The 18,579-nt window shown below is 36.1% G+C and overlaps 1 protein-coding gene across 1 annotated transcript in view; it reads left to right on the forward strand.

The window, feature by feature from the left end:
• Nucleotides 1-1,853: 1,853 nt before the first annotated feature.
• Nucleotides 1,854-18,579, forward strand: part of LOC103519289 (rho GTPase-activating protein 190) — a 28,290-nt gene continuing 11,564 nt past the window's right edge. The window contains exons 1-11 of the mRNA XM_008484373.3: nucleotides 1,854-2,163; nucleotides 12,004-12,226; nucleotides 12,466-12,703; nucleotides 13,108-13,571; nucleotides 13,923-14,165; nucleotides 14,777-15,006; nucleotides 15,615-15,824; nucleotides 16,242-16,544; nucleotides 16,728-17,039; nucleotides 17,475-17,657; nucleotides 18,263-18,514. Of these exons, the coding sequence (XP_008482595.1) occupies nucleotides 12,056-12,226; nucleotides 12,466-12,703; nucleotides 13,108-13,571; nucleotides 13,923-14,165; nucleotides 14,777-15,006; nucleotides 15,615-15,824; nucleotides 16,242-16,544; nucleotides 16,728-17,039; nucleotides 17,475-17,657; nucleotides 18,263-18,514 (2,606 nt within the window). The 5' untranslated portion in view covers nucleotides 1,854-2,163; nucleotides 12,004-12,055. The remainder of the gene's footprint in view (nucleotides 2,164-12,003; nucleotides 12,227-12,465; nucleotides 12,704-13,107; nucleotides 13,572-13,922; nucleotides 14,166-14,776; nucleotides 15,007-15,614; nucleotides 15,825-16,241; nucleotides 16,545-16,727; nucleotides 17,040-17,474; nucleotides 17,658-18,262; nucleotides 18,515-18,579) is intronic.

The raw sequence follows: 18,579 nt of genomic DNA on the forward strand, positions 1-18,579 counted from the left end.
TAAAACTTGCCACTTTGATTTGGCATACTTAAATGTAATTTTTAAAGGTAGGTAAATGCATAGTTAGATTAGTTAGTTGATTACAATGATAAGGGCTTCAAGGTATGGATGTAATGTCACAACATTGTGAAAGTTCATAGGTACCTACTTAAGGAAGCTTATTATTGGCAGTGCTTTAAAGAAAACCCAGGAAAGAATAAAATAAAAGCCCAAATACTCACTTGTATGATTTGTCTCCATCACCTCTAAATCATAACCCAACACAAGATGGACAAATTACAGAATTTAACACTCCAAAGAAACTAGTGGACTGACTGAACTGACAGAAAATTTGAATACAATGAAGCTTGAAGCAAATTAAAATACTATTCTGATTCCTAATTAGTATTTAGTATGAATTTTAGTTGAAAGAAGAAAAAATTCTGTGGGTTGACTTATTGCTGACTAATAGTAAATAATAGGAAGAGGTTGGTTCTTCAGAAGTTTCAAAAAAGACCCACTTAGAACACATAAGTTAGGTGTTGCACAAAACGGTACTGATTAGGAACCAAGATTGAAAGTTGGGATCGAATTTTTTCCTTGATACTTGTGTTAAGTAAATATTTATCCTTAAATAGAAGTTAGCAAGATAGAAGGCTGTTTTCAATGAAAAAATGTAAAAACTTGAACAGTGACATTACCTTCTTGAGCACTCATTTTATCATGAAACTACTTCCTGTGCAGATGATACAGTACAGTGCTGGTGACTGAAAAACACTTCAATAACTTTAATTAAGGTGAAAAACTAGTTAAAAACACTTAAAACTAATGAAAAAAGGAAAAAGAATTACCTAAAACTTCAGAGGATAATTTCAACTCCACCTTGTCAGCCATTTTTTGTAATATGAAGAAAAAATGTGCACAGAGGTAATACAATTCGAAAAAAAAAAAAAACAAAACATGTTATCTGTCGTCCTTGCGGGAACGAATATTCTTTACACAAACGGCTGTATTAAGTTTAGATTATTTTACGGACCATGCTTTGTTGAATAATAGTTAGGTATCTTTCAAGGTCAATACATAATTAATTTATACCTGGTTCTTCAAAGATTATTCTAGTCTAGAGCTTTCACGCCAGCTAGTAGTTCTGGGAACTTAAGTGCGTGTCCACAACGGGGCCCATAGACCACAGTGACCCTTCATTCTCAGTGAGGGTCGGAACTATGGCCAAGGTTCCATTGAGGACGCTTCTATTCATTAGCATATGGTTTGTATAAACATTTTCTCTTGGGTCAGGAGCAGGACTAGTCGATGGTCGGTTCTCCGTGTTGGACGCCTAATATCTATTAGGTAGGTAGGTACCTACTATTCCAATTAAGTCTAAGTTTTTTTTTTTAGCTCTCTGAATGAACCTCTTGCTCCACCACAAATAATTCAGATTCGTAAAATTTCAAAGGCGTTCTCGCCGCCACCGCCACGCCATTAGCTGTAACTAGCTTATTTTTCATTTTTCATACTTCTCTCATAAATGTAACCGCGAACGTTCATAAAAAGTTGGAATTCCCCCCTCTAAATTCTATTTAGTTAGCCCCCTATAACTTGAAGGCTAGATTATGCCTATGGGCTTATTGGAACTCACAACTCATGCAGATACCATATTATGTAGTTAGGTAGTTACCTATCTACATAAATTCATACACGTCTTCAAAATACTTCAAATAATGAAGGTTCGTTCCTCGCTCTTTGCCCCCCACATACATTTGGCTATAACCTCTGTGCTGACCACAGAGATAAATTTACCACAGAGGTATTATTTTTTGCAACCTCCCCTTTCCCCTCTTTTCATTTCTCTATGGTTGCGATTGCGATGGTAGGGGTTAAATTATTTGTGTTGTCGAAATGCAAAATCTATTATTGAATATTCGATAACTTTTCCAAGTTTCTAAAATTTGATAGAGAAAATTTTCTCAATTTAATTCGAGTACGTAAAAATTTCATTTTCATCTCGGCTATTATTGAAAAGACAAAGTGCTTTTGTCTAGAAGTGCGATAAATTGTTCACCAAAACTTTTACTTTAATCGCAGAAATAACCCCCTCGAAAAAACTTTCCAAGGCATAGGAAATGTCCAAAGTGCACCTAACTGGTTGGTCCAGCATGTAAGATTTACTGATTCTGAAAGAAGGTAAGTATTATTTTTGTGAAAACTCTTCCTCCACATATTTCCGAGGAAAATTAGGTTACTCTTCAGTATTGAGGTCATTTTCAAGTTCATATTTTAAATAGGAAAATTATTGATCATGATCTGATTGGAAAGTATGTGGGTGACTTGAAGAATACCTATGTGCTGACATTTTTTTCTTCCTCTCTCTTATCTCAGAACAAAATGTGCATGAAACTGTGATTTTTGATTAGATATTTTTAAAAATTAATTTTTCCAGCAAAGTTTTTTTTCGTCTTTCCAGGGTTGTTAAATAGTTCACTCAGATTTGAAAGTAGGTGGTAGCCTAATTTCTCTGAACTCATTTCTAAAATGAGGTTTATAGCTCTTTCTGAAATCTGTTTTGCTGAATCCTCCGTATTTGTTGAATATTGAGTTTGATATCCAGAAATTGTATTTGTTTACAATAAACTATTTAATTTGGCACATTATCCATGACTTTTTTGTATTTCTGCTCATAGTATTACTTATATTCTATCCAGACCCAAATTTATTCAGTTTCAAGTAAAGGTAAGTAAGTACTCAATCACTTGTTCAGTGAACCCTTTGCGTTAATATTGATATGTTTAAAATTGATGTGTTTAAGACAAGATAAAGTGGGGGTCATTCCTTAAATAGTCAAAAGTCATATTTCAACCAATCGGATCCTCATTCTTTAAAAATATTACTTTTTGCAAAAGTTATACTGTTATATTTTAGAAGAAAAACTTACATTGCTTCATGATTTTAATAAGGAATTAGTGGTTGTGATTTTAAATTGTGAAATGCAAAGTGCAAAGCTAAAGAGTTGCTGAAAGGAGGAATTCTTCTAAGGATCCTGAGGTGAATCCTATTATCTTTGGCTTTTAAATTTATTGTCTACAGAACATAGTTTATACTTGGCTTTTTTTTTTTTTTCATGAATACATTATTGTGTACGGGAGCAATTTTTGAGAAATTACCCCTGAGCTGGCAGAGATTTGTATGGAAGACTTTGATCACATGATCACATTGCAGCATTGCATGCTGTCCCTGCTAAAACTCTTTGTATTTAGAAAATGATTCCTAAAGGCCTGTGTGTAACTCCAGAGTGTGCCAGTTTCCCATGGGACAGTGTGCAACACTAGATTCGAGTCAACATATTTTTTTCTTCTTCAAAAAAAAATGTTTGGCACAGCAACATATGCCAGCCTGAGAGAAATGTTGGTATCACACTCTAGTGTCACATTCCATACTCATTGTTTTGAACACACATCAGGCTTTATATTGTATTTATTCTGAAGTTTTCTCCCCGTAAAATGGGTGAGAAGGAGACACCTCCTCCAACCTAGCTAAATAAATAATAATCTATATAATGAAACCCATGAGTTATATAAAAGAGATATTAAATAAATAACAGACCATGGGATCACTACAACATGTCTTTACCATAGCCCAAGTGATTTGTGTCTAGATTTTTAGTTTTACTATTTAGTAATCCCACATAGACCCAATCCTTCTATGTAGCTTCTCATAAATTTTTGTTCCCGAAGTGTTATGTATAAATTATTGCATATTACATGTCATTGGTAAAAAAATGTTAATGGTCTCAAAGAAGTTTACATAACTCTCTTGATGAGGTACACTCAGTGTAAATTTTCTAAAATGTTGCACAGTTTTAATCAATACAATTTCCATCATAGTTCTGTTCTGCTTTTAGTTTCAAAATGCATAACAGCAACAAAAGAATGTAATTAATTTTGCCGTACATAATACAAATTGTTTTAAACTCTATCTATTGTTCATTGAGTGCTGGTGGTTTTTACTGGAACTATACATCACCTCTGGTTAAAGTTTTTAATTCCACCAAAAAAGTTGTGACTTCAAGTTGTCCATGTTAAACCAGCCCTAAAATGCAGACATTTTATTGGATAAAATGCAAAATTCAGACATAGATTTCATTCCTTTTACCTGTCATCTGTGTATGACAGACAGGTCACAATTATCTTTTGTCAGGTACATCAAAATACAATTTCAAACTTTTCAACTTGTATGCTTTAAACGGGAACAATGAAAATATAAACATGAAAGTTTTATGAAGGGGTTCATTCAAACCTGAAGTGTTTGTTATTTTAGCTCCCCTTATCTGGGTTTAGCTTCCCCTATCCCTCTTATTGTCCTTCCCTACTGGAACCATTCCTTTTTATTTACTCCAATATCTAACTCTGGTGTCTGCTGATACTTAGGTACATACGAAATTTTCTTTCACTAAGAAGGAGGTAATAGGTACCTACCTGCTTAAAAAATAAGAGTCATCCAATGCTTTTAGGTGAGAGTCCTAAATTTTTTCCGAACTTGATGTGAATAACATTTTATTTAATAATGTGCTTAAAATTATTTGTTTATACCTACCTATTTCTTTGGCAGAAAAGAAGTCCAATAAAAGTAATCAAAGTTATCTCTTTATAACATTATTCAAATTCAATTTTCATTGCATCTTCCTAAATAAGTTCACATAAAGTGCCCGCAAGTACAAAATCTACCTACACGGCGTATTAAAAATCTTTTGTAACCCAATCCCGTAATAGTGTATCAGTGTATAGCTTGGTTACCCAGACGTGTGTATCTTCGTGCTTTGTTCACTTGATTAACCACCTTGTTTCAGTGTTGTCCCCGGGGGTATTAAGTTGCAAAAAACAACGACCTCTTAAACCTAAAAAAAAAAAAAAAAAAAAAAAAAAATGGTGCAAGTACTACATTGCTCGTTAATTTAATCAATTAGTTCTTTTTTTAAGCCATGTGTAATATAATAAAGCCACTTTTTTCAATCTCAAAACCACAAATGCACTCTGAATCTACATAAGAGGCTGAAATCAGGTGTTATACATGCGATCATTTGTAATTTTCCTCATCATTATGAGAAAGTTATACACAATTTCTTGTGGAGGGTTATACATATCTTTATATGGATTCTGAATGTGTTATACTTGATGATATAGCTATATCAGTGTATTTTGGTTAGTGCATGTGCAAATTTCGGAGAAAACAGCTTGGAGAAACAAGGAAATTTCATTGAAAAAATAACGTGGAACAAAAAACATGGAAAACGCTGTTCTTTTCTCACTCTTCCTCCCTCATCCACCTTCTTTTCTCTCCCTCCCTCTCAGTTTTAGCACACTACATTCAACTTGTCCCAATCAAGGTGTGGGACGTGGGTATACGAGTATGATATGTATAAGTAGAATATTTTGCAAGTGCGCTATAAGATGTATGAGAGGGATATATACTTCAACGATTTATCGTATACCCGACACCGGAGATTTAATAATGTGTTGATAGCCTCTGATCTGAATCAGGGGCGGCAGATTACTGAAGAAGGAAAAAAGAAATTGCAGCTGAAGATATTTTTCCTACGAACTATTACCCCTCGAGTGGTCGAGTTCACAGGCACCTTATTCATTCTTTCCACTGAGGCTAAAAAGTTCCCATAACTTTTCAGTCCTATCTTTGGTGGCGTAATCTAGGCATCATTATTCAATCCCATTCCTCATTTTCCAAATTTCCACCTATTGGTTTTTCGTAGACACAGCACTGTCCACAAGAATGTAAATCGTACTTGAACCTCTTAAGGAGATATTAGAGATTATTAGAGAGAAACTATTGAGTAATGTCTTTCCATAGTAATTTACATAGTTTAACATTTTGTAGTAATTGTTTACAATGAAAAAAAGATTTTCTATAATAATAAAAATGTAATATTGTACCTCTCAATTATTCGTCGATTAGTTTCGCACAAATGAGGACAATGTGCCTCCAAGATTTTGTAATCCTCAACAATATGGACAGTTCTGACCTAATATGTCGATATGGTTTTCATAGAGACGAGATATTATGGTCACGAAATGTAGCTGAGAGATACAGCATGAATGGGATTTGTGGAAACGAAGACAGCGTTCTTTGAAACATGGACAGTTTTCCTAGGTGGTTCCAATAATTTGATTTTTCAAGAAAAGTTATGACTACCTCTCATAGGAGGAAGTCTCTTCTGACTTGAATTTAATCTTGCGTGTAGCCTTCTGAACCCCAAAATCTAGAACTCTTTATAAAGTAAAAATCAAGCGCCTCGCCTGAAGAAAAATTTGAATTTATTCATTGAAAAATAACCGTATACTTTTTCTCCTGAGACACGGTATACACCAGAAAGTTTTCCCCCTATATTTTATTGTTAATTGTGCGGTATATTTCCAACTTTTTCCGTGTACCTGAAACCTGAAAGTTTGTTATTTCCACAACTTTGGTGTTGTGTGAGGTCCAGTTTTATGTTCTGGAACCCCTTTTTGGTTTTCAAGCTTAGGTAACGTCGTAAATTGTTTTTAAAATGAGGTTTCATGAATAATTTTACGCTCAAAATTTTGGTTGATTACCACGCTGCGCTGGCAGGAAGTGATATTTTATTTCAAATACTTTCGTGATAGATATACGGTAGCGCTACACTTGTTTACATTACTAACATGAATGAATTCTACCACGGACCCTGCCTAATTGCTTTTCAGCAACTTAAATCAGTACTATATTTGAAACAAAGATATTTTTAATGACAAATACTTGGGAATTGCTTGTAATCATAGCAAAACAGAAAGCACCATGACAATATCGGTGAGAAGAAGAATTTCAAAGTCTTTGTCATTGTCACCAATACCACTTGTAAATGGAAATATCAGAACATTTTTTAAATCAGACGCTACTACTTTTAAGCATGCCGGCTAGTTCTTCAACAGAAGGTTTCTGCTTTTAGAAGATTGAACTTGGCCATGTTCTTTCTTGATTCTGCTTATACCTGGACATTGCAACAGAAGTAAAGTGTCTCTGCTAAGACACCTACACTTGTGTGTGTTCTTCTCGTAGGTACTGATTATTGTGAGATTAGTTTGATTTGTTTCCATGTTTTGAATTTCAAAGTGTCTTTTGTTGAGCATAGTAATGATCTGTAACTGGCCAACGCAGGATAAGAGTTCGTGGGTAGCAGGTTTTTCCTTCTCTCCTTCAAACTACAATTTATGAGAAAAAATCTCATGAGAGCTTTGCTGATAAATAATCTAGCTTTATGGCAATTTTTTTCTTGTTTGTCAACATATGCATTTCTGTACACACATTAAGGGTAAGGTTACATGGCTAGTAATACTTGAACACGACAAGAACACACTTTTTATAGTTGTCACATAATCACATTAACTTAATCAAACCAAAGGGTCAATCACTCCATATAAGCACTTTATCTCAAACATGCAATTGAGGTAATTTTCTCTTATTATCTATAGAGATCTCATTTCATTGGAATTAGCTATTTGTTTCCTCTGGAATGATAGAATAATAATAATTAGGGTCTACAGTTCTTAACATCGATTTTAGCACCTAACGCGTGAATTATCATTATTCGTGTCTCAATATTTATTTAAAAATGAAATCTGTGCACGAGATAAGCCTCTTTAGTAACGAAGCATAATGTTCTATTTGCCTGAAATAAGAGACTCGCATATGAACTCGATAGAATTGAGAATAGGAAATGACAAATTAAGATTTCAATATGACACGAATGCCACTAAGAGGGTAAGACATATTTCATACTTGTCTAAATTGTTTCATCTTCCTTGTTGAACAGCGTCATTAGGTAGAGATGTATGCGTTAGCACAGAGCTCCAAGATAGAGCCACAAGTGTCACGAAACTCCTGTTTGTTGAATGCACTTTTAGCCATTATTGCTAAGGCAGAAATATACTCCTCTATTGACCATGCAATGTTCAAATTCTACTAACATATTAGTAGCTAAGTAAACATTGTTGTCAATGAATTATGTGCAAAAAAAAAAAAAAAAAAAAAATGAAAATAAAAAAAAGTGAAAAAAAAAAAATTTTTGAAAAAAATATATGTAAAAAAAAAAAAAAAAAAATGGAAAGTAAAATAAAGGCTCTCTATCATTACATATTACCCCAAAAGTGGCCCAAGTTCTTAAGACAAAATATTCTCCTTTCCTTGATCCTACTTCTTGTCCAAAGCAGCATCCTTAAGCCTTACCCCGATGTTCGTGACTTGGCAAGCCATAAACCAAGCAAGGTTGCGGTTTTTTGTTTTGAAACAACTTTTGGTTGATTATGTTGAATTTTGTACTGGCCATTTGCTACCTCAATATCTAATCTAACTGTATCTCTCATCAGTGCTTTTTTTATAGGTCTGTGTGTATGTGTGTTCTACCAGGCACAAGTTTTGATAAAAGACAAACTTTCCTTTTTTACTTCTCCTGCCTCTCTTTGATTTACAATTTTTTGGAAGATCATCTCTTTTGTCACTTTAGGTTTATAATGAGTTTTTAATGTCACACGCAGATTAAGATTGATAATAATATTTATAATGTCAGTATAGTTTACGTAATAGTAGGTTATTTATATATTTATGATCATTTTTATTTTAGATGGATAGTTGAGTTATTAATCTTATTATGTCAATAATAAACTAATTTTTATCCTTTATTCTCTTGTTAACATAATATCAGCCACAACTGTGACATCATACCACCCTACGTAGAAAAAAAAACAAACTTTTTTTGATAAACTTTTACTTTACATTCACATGATTAAACAACTCGATTTTAGACCCTTTTTTCCTTACCAGTCAATATAGGGACTGTCAAATCGCAATACCTTCTTGGTCATTTAAAATTAATCCAACACAGGCCACACCGCCCAAATCTCAATCAGATGTTAAATCCTATCACTACCCACAGATGAAAAATATTGAAATAAAGACATCATTGAGAAAAAAAGTAAAAACACTCATCCTGAAGCTTAGAGGCAAGGTGACCTTACTTTTACCCAATATACATATGTCTATCGGCTTAGGACACCTGATTTTAATCCTTCGACGATCAACTCACTCGTGGAAGTGCCCACAGTATTAAATGTGAAGAAAGTGAAAATATAAGGAGAAGGTCACATCACATTAGTATAGAATGGAAAAGTGTAGGGGAAAAGAGAAAATTGTAACAGATCTGGCCAGAGTTGTAGACAAACTCAATGTAGCAAACTAATAGGCGACGAGAGAAAGTAAACAGCAATAGAGTTTGAAAAACGATGAAAACGTAAAGAAAATAAAGAAGGAAGGTCTTGACAAAAAGAAAACTTCGAAAATGGATCCAAGGGAATAAAATAATAGTACAAAATTGTAGCGCTCAAGGGAAAGGAGTTATTTAGTGGTATTTATTACGTTTTATGTAGGTACCTTTTTTTCTTGATTTAGTTACCTCGTTTTCCCCTACTATTCAAACGCAAATAGTTCCTTGTTACATTGCATCTGTACTGTTATTTTCCAGTGTAATGAGCTGTATAGGGCCAGATAAAACTTTGGTATTTTTGTACAGTCTTAACTGTTTTTGCCTTGCTCTGCTGGGTGGTAATAGGCTAAAATGAGTTGAAAAAAAGCACATTTTATAACTTACTCATAAATATTTATTTTATTTTTTATGAGGTAAAATAAATACTTACCTACACCTAACTGAATTATATTTCATTGCAAAATCACATTTCTTTGGGTATTTATTTACTTTGCGTCCATATAAAATTATAGGAATTGAATTATTTATGTTGAAAAGTACATGTTTGAAATCAGGTGGGTGATTTTATAGTGTCTTTTAGACCCTCAGTGCTAAACCTTTGGTTAACATTCAAACAAGATTAGTAAAATAATGATTAATGATGGTAGTAGGTAATTTAACTTTGATTAGGTTCACTCTTTGTTGACATTTCATACGCTTGACATTTGGTAGGTCAACTTTTAGTGCTAATTTTATGAGGGGTTAACTTTCAGTTCTTATTTGCGTTAGGATATGGTTTTTGAACTTGGATTAGTATCTATTTGATCTTTGATAACACCCACTGTGTTACCACTTGACATTTTCCATTTCTATTCAAGATTATTTGGTATTTAAATTTGATTTCAAACCATGTTTCATGATGAAGAGGAAGAAGAAAAAATCTTTTCTCTGTACCTATAAAGAAAAAAGAAATGTAAATTGATACATTACAAATCATTAGCCGACAGCTCTGGTACAAAAAACTGACACATGATGATCTCAATGTTGAAATTTCTTTTTATGAAATGTGTTATACCAGTCTAGATCTTTAGATGTATTGAAGACATTGGAAAATATTATAATACAACAAAGTTCTGATACAGAAGAGTTCACCTTGAATGTTTTCTGACTCAGAATCCCAGGCTATTCTCACCAAATTTGAATGCCTCGTTATTTAATAACCAAATCAGTTCTAAGCTTCGATTTCAATTCTGATTCTCCTCACATTAATGTATATTTTTTGTTAAATCTTGAACAAGTTTACCTATGGAGACTGGAGAGGTATTTCAGATGTTTAAGACGTTCTTCCATTGAAGATTGAGTAAAGAATCATCAAAGTAGACTTGATTCTGAGAAATCTGTAGCTCTACGTTTATGTAAATTTCATTGAAAATATAAAGTTGGCAATATTTTTAGAAGATACAATGTCCTTACAATCCATCCAAGTTTTGAAATGATTGAACATCATTTCAAAGACAATGGTTCATAAACCACATAAAACAATTAATTTCTCCTGGGTTAATACGTGAGGTCTGTATTATCTTGTCATCACAAATATCTACGTAAATCAGAGCCGTAGGAAATAACAGTAGGCTAATAAAAAATGCCTATATTTCAGGATTAGATAACATTGGAGATCCATTGGGTCATTGGGAAGACAATAAATTCGCTGTGTAGAAATCAGTGCTGTATAAGTGATAGTGATGTACATTGTATACGTGAAGAAGTATCTAAAATATGAGCTCATAATCAATTTTAGCTGTATTTTTAGCTGTAAAAGGAACTTTGTCTAATTAGAAATTCCAGAGTTTTTACGAGGATTTGTGTATACTTACAATGTGTGCTAAGTTCGCTTGGTAATCTTGGTATTTATAGTAGGCAATAAGGTTCATATTTTTGTCTATTCAAACATGGACAAAAATCGTGTATTGAAAATATCACATGAATTTCTCCGTACGAGCCACTGATCACTGAATAATTATTATAATTTGCAATCACCTTTTGATCCCACTGAATATATTCTCAATTGTGCACAATATGATTAACCGTTATTGAAAATCTGGTGTTATTAAGTGAAGAGGAGGCCTGATAAATTACGACATAGTAAGGTTTCATTGAGGAAGAACACGAAACTTTCTTCGTTATCGGTATGAAATAATATAAAAAAAGGAAAGAAAAAAACTTGACAAGAATAGGTCTAGTCATAACATCCTAAAACTCTTTGGTCCCACACACTACTGACTAAAATATGACCTGCCTCGGTGTTGTAGTGGTCAAAACGCTCGCCTGGTAAACAGGAGGGCGTGGGTTCAATCCCAGCCGAGGTATGGAATTTTATCCTCAGTGGTGTAGTGTTAGGTACATACTTACGAAATTTTCTTTCACTAAGAAGGAGGTAATAGGTACCTGCCTGCTTAAAAAATAAGAGTCATCCAATGCTTTTAGGTGAGAGTCCTAAATTTTTTCCGAACTTGATGTGAATAACATTTTATTTAATTTCACATCGCTATATTAATTACCTAACTATCCTCAATCTGATCACTCACTAATTAGGCAACTCTTCCTTCATGTCAATGGATGTTTGGTCTACATAGGTAGAGTACCTAATTACCTATACAGTTGAAAATACAAATAGAACAAGTTACCTAATTAATTATTTTATGCATCAGTGGGAAACATATAAGAATTGTTCTAAACGTTGCATTCGCCATTTTTGTTCCCAGAGTGTCACTGCATAATGGAACCAACTGAATATTGAACAGATTTTCTCCAACAATGGCAAGGAAACATGACTCAACCAAATTCTTCAACGTTTCTGTGGTTGGTTTGTCCGGAACAGAGAAAGAAAAAGGAGCTGTTGGTATAGGCAAATCTTGTCTCTGCAACAGATTCATTAGAAATATTGCAGACGATTATAATGTGGATCACATCTCGGTGCTAAGTCAGGTTAGTATACATTCTTTCAGATGCTAACATATCTATTTTTAGCTTCCCTGTCTTCTTCTTCACGTGCCGTCTCCATTGCGAAGGTTGGCCATCATCATTGCTATCCGAAATTGCTGCTCTGAACAATCCACAGGATGTACTTACAGCTTCCCTGTCGAGTTGAATTGTCAAACTCAATATTTTCTTGTTGCTTTACTATCTTTACATAATGTTAATTTGTATATTATTCTCTTTTGCAGAGTGATTTCAGTGGTAGAGTGGTGAACAATGATCACTTCCTCTACTGGGGAGAGACCACCAAAGTGACTGAGGATGGCCAAGAGTTGAACTTTCAAGTCATCGAGCAGACAGAATTCATTGACGATGCAAGCTTCCAGCCCTTCAAAGGAGGCAAAATGGAGCCTTATGTCAAACGGTGCTCCGCTACGAAGCTGCAGTCAGCGGAAAAACTCATGTATATTTGCAAGAACCAACTGGGTAAGTAGGAGTAATAGAATAGAATATACCTTGTTTATCCTGCTGGGATAAGACTGAATTGTCCCTTTTCCCCCGTAGTCTAACCAAGGTCATATATTTTTACAAATTATGGGGAGTAGGTACATTAAACACCTTGATAAAAAAAGTAATATGCTTTTTCATTCCTTAACTTCCCAAGCTAGCAGAAATTGCAACGATATTTTGGACGGCATTATAGTGTGCAAGATTAAGAATATAAAGGTTAAACCTCAACAGACCTCTAGAAACTGTAATGAAAGTCACAGTGGTCTTCTCATGCAGGATGTTTGTTTTACTCTGTAATGAAATGCATTTTCACATTTAAAAAAAAAAGGTTTCCCTTGGGATCACGGAGTTCTAATTAATTTCTACTTTTTCGTTTTCAGGGATTGAAAAGGAATACGAGCAAAAAGTTCTTCACGACGGTAAAATTAGCATTGACGGATTCCTGTGTCTGTTTGATGTGAGCGTAGTGCCAAGTAGAACTGTGGAGAAGCAGGTGGAAGTTGTTGCCAATATTTTGAACAATCTGGTGAAAACCAAGAAACCCATCGTGGTAGTGACAACGAAAAATGACGACGCCAACGAAACTTTCGTTCGTGAGCTGGAGAAATTGGTGGCTAGGAAAGAATATAAAGGTGCCATTCCAGTTGTGGAAACATCGGCTCATGAGAATATAAATGTGGATTTGGCATTCATAGCTTTGGCACAACTGGCTAATGATCGTAACAAGGGAAGAGTGAAGATAGTTTCCTACAATGAAGCAGCACGAGGAAGACGGGAACTTTTAGAGTTGACAACCGATGCTTTCCAATCTCTCATTCAACCTTGTCATATTGGGCATCGGCGGGCTGGCAGATGAAGTGTGCAATGAAATTCGAGTGAGTTTAACAATCGGGGCCCTATTCCTGAAAGAGTTGATTTAGTACTTTACTAGCGAGTGTGGGATTTATTATGGGATTTTGTTAGATTTTAGAGGTTACTAGCACTTCTAAAGGTAGTAAAGGGACTTTTCAGTCTCACTCTGGCAGGATAGACAAGGTGTATTCTGTTCTAAAACCTGGGAGATCCCAACTTCGCCTCTGTACTTCGATTTCTTTTTAAAAATGGCTCCCAAGCAACCTCTATAAGTCTAGTGTTGTGAGAGTTGAAATTCGTCCAAAAAAGGCTCACTAATTTCTGTTCTGTTTTCTCTCCCCAGGGTCAGTGTGAAGATGACGAGTACGAGCTAGACTGTCAGTTGTACAGTCTCGAGTATCGAATTATTGATGGCGACGTCAACCTCCCTCAGAACTCCTTTCAGTCGTCCGACTTTCTCCCGCATGGCTGTTTCTGCGTCTATTCCAACTCGGAAAGCTTCGAGTACATCCGGGAAAGCCTGGAGAAGACCTTGCTGTCGAATTTGAAGCAAGAGGATCGCCTCCCGTTCCAGGGGTTGCCGATCGTTATCCTGTTCGTGGCAGAATCGTCGATCGACGAGAAGGAAATCATAAGACTGAGAGAGGAAGGTCAAAATCTGTCGGATAGGTGAGTTGTTAGCAATTCTACTGGGTGATATTGTTCTTCATGTGAAATGAAAGTCGAAAACAAATACACACATCAAACTACAGCTGAACTTCATTTTAGAGATAACCGTGTTCATCACTGAACCAAATGCAAGAGATGGGATAAGTATAAGGTATAATAATAATAATAATAATAATAATAATAATAATAATAATAATAATAATAATAATAGTGCTTATTTATACTGCTCGCATGTTTTTTTTTGTTTCGAAAACTTTCTCTACGGAGGAAAGGAAGAAAAACGGAACTTGGGGCTTTCGGGAAAAAGAAGTAAACTTTTGTAAGACTGTAAGACTTCAATTACAACATTTTCCTCTTTGATCTTGATAAAGTTTTTCGAAGAAAGAGAGGAAACTAAGTAAATTATTATTATTATTATTAAATTAATATGAATATTTTTTTTCCTTGAGAGGAAAAAGTTTGTTATCCAATATTCAATAAGTTTTCGAAAACTGACGAAGTCTTTTTTCCTCGTTTTTGGTTGATTAGGTTACAGATTATCGAGCTTTGTGGAGCACAACAATGAAGAAGTTCTCAAAAAACGACGAGTTTGTTCAGTTTAACAAGTTGTTTGGTGTGGACACATCACAGAAATTGTTCAGACGACATGTCAAGAAACTCAAGGACGAATTTTTGCAGAAGAGGAAACAGGGATATCTGGAAATGCTACCTGAGATTCTTCAAGAACTTGTACCTGAGATTTCTACCCTACGAGACAAGTAAGTTGAAATCAGAACTCTTCCCTCCGTATGTCATAGTATTCGATTCCAGCTGAAGTATGGAAAAATTAAACACTCCATTGGAGAAACGTGCTCTTAGCAGTCACTCAGCTTAATAATGTGAAAAAGCTCTCATGTTCTTGATTAATGATCGTTAAATTTTTACGACACTTGAATGATGTGTCCCTTGGGACATGGTACTCTATATTATTGGCCTTAGCTGTTTTATGGTCCCAATATCTACAAGATATAGCTTGTTCTTTGTGATAGAACATCTCTATCCTTGAATGTACTTAAGTGATACTGCTCTCTTTTTTTCTCTCTCTTTTCCTGCATACGTAGTCTTAGATTAATTCCTTGAACTTAATTCTCTCTTTTTTTTGTATCATGTACTTTGAAATTTTCTAGCATTCATTTCTTTACTTACTTACTGTTGTGGCATCTCAGGCCGAAGTTGATCCATTGCCTCGACAAGCTTCTTCCTCCATTTAATTCATTACTTTAAAATTGATTAAAGCTGTTTTATTCGAAACTCGATTTCCCTCTATAGGCCCCTCTTAAAACCCAATTTAATTCAATAAAACTCTTCAATTTTGTTTCCTCCCTAGGGACTGGTCGATGGTAAAGCAGCATATTCGGGAGCATCCAGATTTCGACTCCTACTTCTACAAGTGCCCCGAAGATATTCCCTGGACTGAGCACGAGCTGGAGGATGAAGATGACACCAGGATTCCCGCCAATGTTCTGGACACGGTGGAAGCTGAGAATGTGTTCAAGAATCATGCCACGGCCCTCCAGCATGAGCTCAAGAAACTCGAGTAAGTTAAAATTCTTTTTTTTTTTAAATTTAGGAGGTTTGACGGAGGGAATTGTAATCACTGAGGCCTTATAGTACTAAAATCGAAGAGAGAAGGAGAACAGGATATGAGAAAGCCAGCTGTTTCTAGAACGAATGTACGAGGGATCTAGGGTAAAGGCCGCCTCGGGTGCTAATAAATTGAACCGCTAAAACTGCTAATAGGTCCCGTCTAGCGATTACAAGGCAGGCGTGCTACTCTCCAAGACTTCCCCTATGAATCTAGCACACCTAAATTCCTGTCCAGCCTTGGAAGCCAGCAGTTCCATTGTAGAAAAATATTGGGACGCGCGTAGGAAAATGGCCTAATGATCAATGTCCCGACATTTGCAAACAATTTCTACTACTAGTTTCCAATTAATTCACTTGTCCATTTCAGATGGAAGAAACAGTTCAAGCAACTCCTAGAAGACACCGGGTACGTCACCCCGGGGAAACATCTGAGTGAAGTTCGCGTTCTCTTCATGGGGCGCGAATGTTTCGAAGCCCTCTCCGAAGATGACTGCAAATATATCTACGATAAACATCAGAAGGAGCTTGTGGAGAAAGCCAAGCTGAACTTCCAGGAGCTGCTGTTGGAGAATGCAGACTTGTTCTATCACTTCAAGAGCATTGCTCCGGTGGGCACCATCACCCAGGAGGACATCAAGGAGATTACCAATGCTCTCAAGGAAGATTCCAGGTAAGAGAATGGACCCGAAATCTTAAAAAAAAAAAAATAATAAAAAAATGGGGTGCTAGGTATAGGTAAGTAGGTACAGTGGTACACTGCCTAGACAGGCAAAGCGTGGTACACACCTGAAAGCTACAAATGTGTGAGCTACAAATAAACAGGGTATATTCTATTATATTTTATCTTTCGCAGATACAAGGCGCTGGACCGTCTGGATCAGGACAGAAAGGTGATGCTGTTTCAACACCTCGGCTTTGTTCATTGTCCGATCAAGGAGCATTGTCCCGCGTTCCCCAACTGTATGGATGCCCTCATCGAGCGCATTTTGGCCAACAAGACACACCGGCCTTCGTCGTGGAATTACAACTCGGGCTTTCTACTCAACGCGGACAGCAATCAGCTTAACCTTGTCATATTGGGCATCGGCGGGCTGGCAGATGAAGTGTGCAATGAAATTCGAGTGAGTTTAACAACCGGGGCCCTATTCCTGAAAGAGTTGATTTAGTACTTTACTAGCGAGTGTGGGATTTATTATGGGATTTTGTTAGATTTTAGAGGTTACACCACTACACCACCGAGGCAAGGTAGGTAGTACTTTATTTAGACCAGGACTGCCCAACCGATCGATCGCGGATTGATTTCAAATCGATCACGACCAGCTAACCCAGCAGTGTTTGAACCTAGCAATATCATCTTACACACCCGATTACTTACTTGTCTCTCATTAGGTCAGTTGGTCAGAAGACTGTATTGAAAATTCAAGTCGATCTTCCTCTGAAAAGGTTGGGTACTAGAGATTTAAATTGTAAGCTTAGCACAAGGTGCTCCATAGTGTGTGTCCTATTATATATCCCAAATACTGAACTTCGCATAAAGGAATTTCTTAAGGAATGACCTTGAATTTACCTTCACGAATTGACGGTCTATTATCTTTTTCAGCCTGCAATGTCCGTTCATCGACGTTTCCATAGAGGAAGAACCAGATCCGTCAGCCCATGTTGCCAGATTCAACACCAAACTCATAGTGAACGCCCTAGAACAGCTCATCCAGAGTATCAAGCACAGGGCTGGATTCATCAACAACTATCAGTCTGTTATCGAATGTACCGAGCCTGATATTAGGTATTGTACTTATTTTCTTCTTCTGGGGGGCTTTAAACAGGGAGTATACCAGCCTGAACTTCCGTTGCTAAAGAAATAGCAAAGGTTGAGTGCGAAGGGCATCCACTCGTAAAATTTGTAGCCAAAACCAAATGTCAGCCCAAAGCAATCACCTTAGTTAGGGCTGATTGAGAGGCCGACGAAAAACGCCGACCCCGTCTGTACACGGGAAAAGGCGAAGAAGAAGAAGAAGAAGAAGAAGATTTACTTTCTTCTTCACCTTTCCCCATGTTCTGACGGGGCCTGCGTTTTTCGTCAGCCTCTCAATCAGACCCAGGGTGATTGGTATTGGGCTAATATTTGGTTTACCTTAACATTTGATTGAACATTCCAGAAGTCAAAAAAGGTAGAAACTCACGTTCAAAGGACATATCGAAGAGACACTGGGTGTGTTTTGTAGGTAGTGTATCTGGCTCCGGTCTCTCGCAGTATGAATAAAGGAAATTTTGCCCACTAGACTTATATTCTAGACACCTTTTCTGCCTTTTTTACCCATCTTTTTGTGAACTATCCTAATTAGAAAGGATATTTACGTCAAATAAATACATTTTCTTCCCTTTTTCCAGAATTATCATGTGTATGTTTTGCGGGGACCCCTACTCGGTTGAGAACGTGCTAGGCCCGTTGCTTTCCCACCAGTGCTGTTTCATGTCTGGAGATCGCAGCGTTATTCTTGAGACTTTCCTGGGCACGTCCAAGAGAAAAGTCGAGGTGATCATATCTTCATTCCATGGTGCTAATGCGTTTCGCGAGGAGCTGGTGCATGGGTTTATTCTCGTCTACTCGACCAAGAGGAAAGCGTCCTTGGCCACTCTCAAGTGAGTTGTTTTGCTTTCTTTTAAGTGGTAGGGTTCTCCTGTAGGAGCTCTTCCACTAGATTTGT

Source organism: Diaphorina citri, unplaced genomic scaffold (assembly GCF_000475195.1).
Source record: "Diaphorina citri unplaced genomic scaffold, Diaci psyllid genome assembly version 1.1 scaffold64, whole genome shotgun sequence".
Classification (NCBI taxonomy): domain Eukaryota; kingdom Metazoa; phylum Arthropoda; class Insecta; order Hemiptera; family Psyllidae; genus Diaphorina; species Diaphorina citri.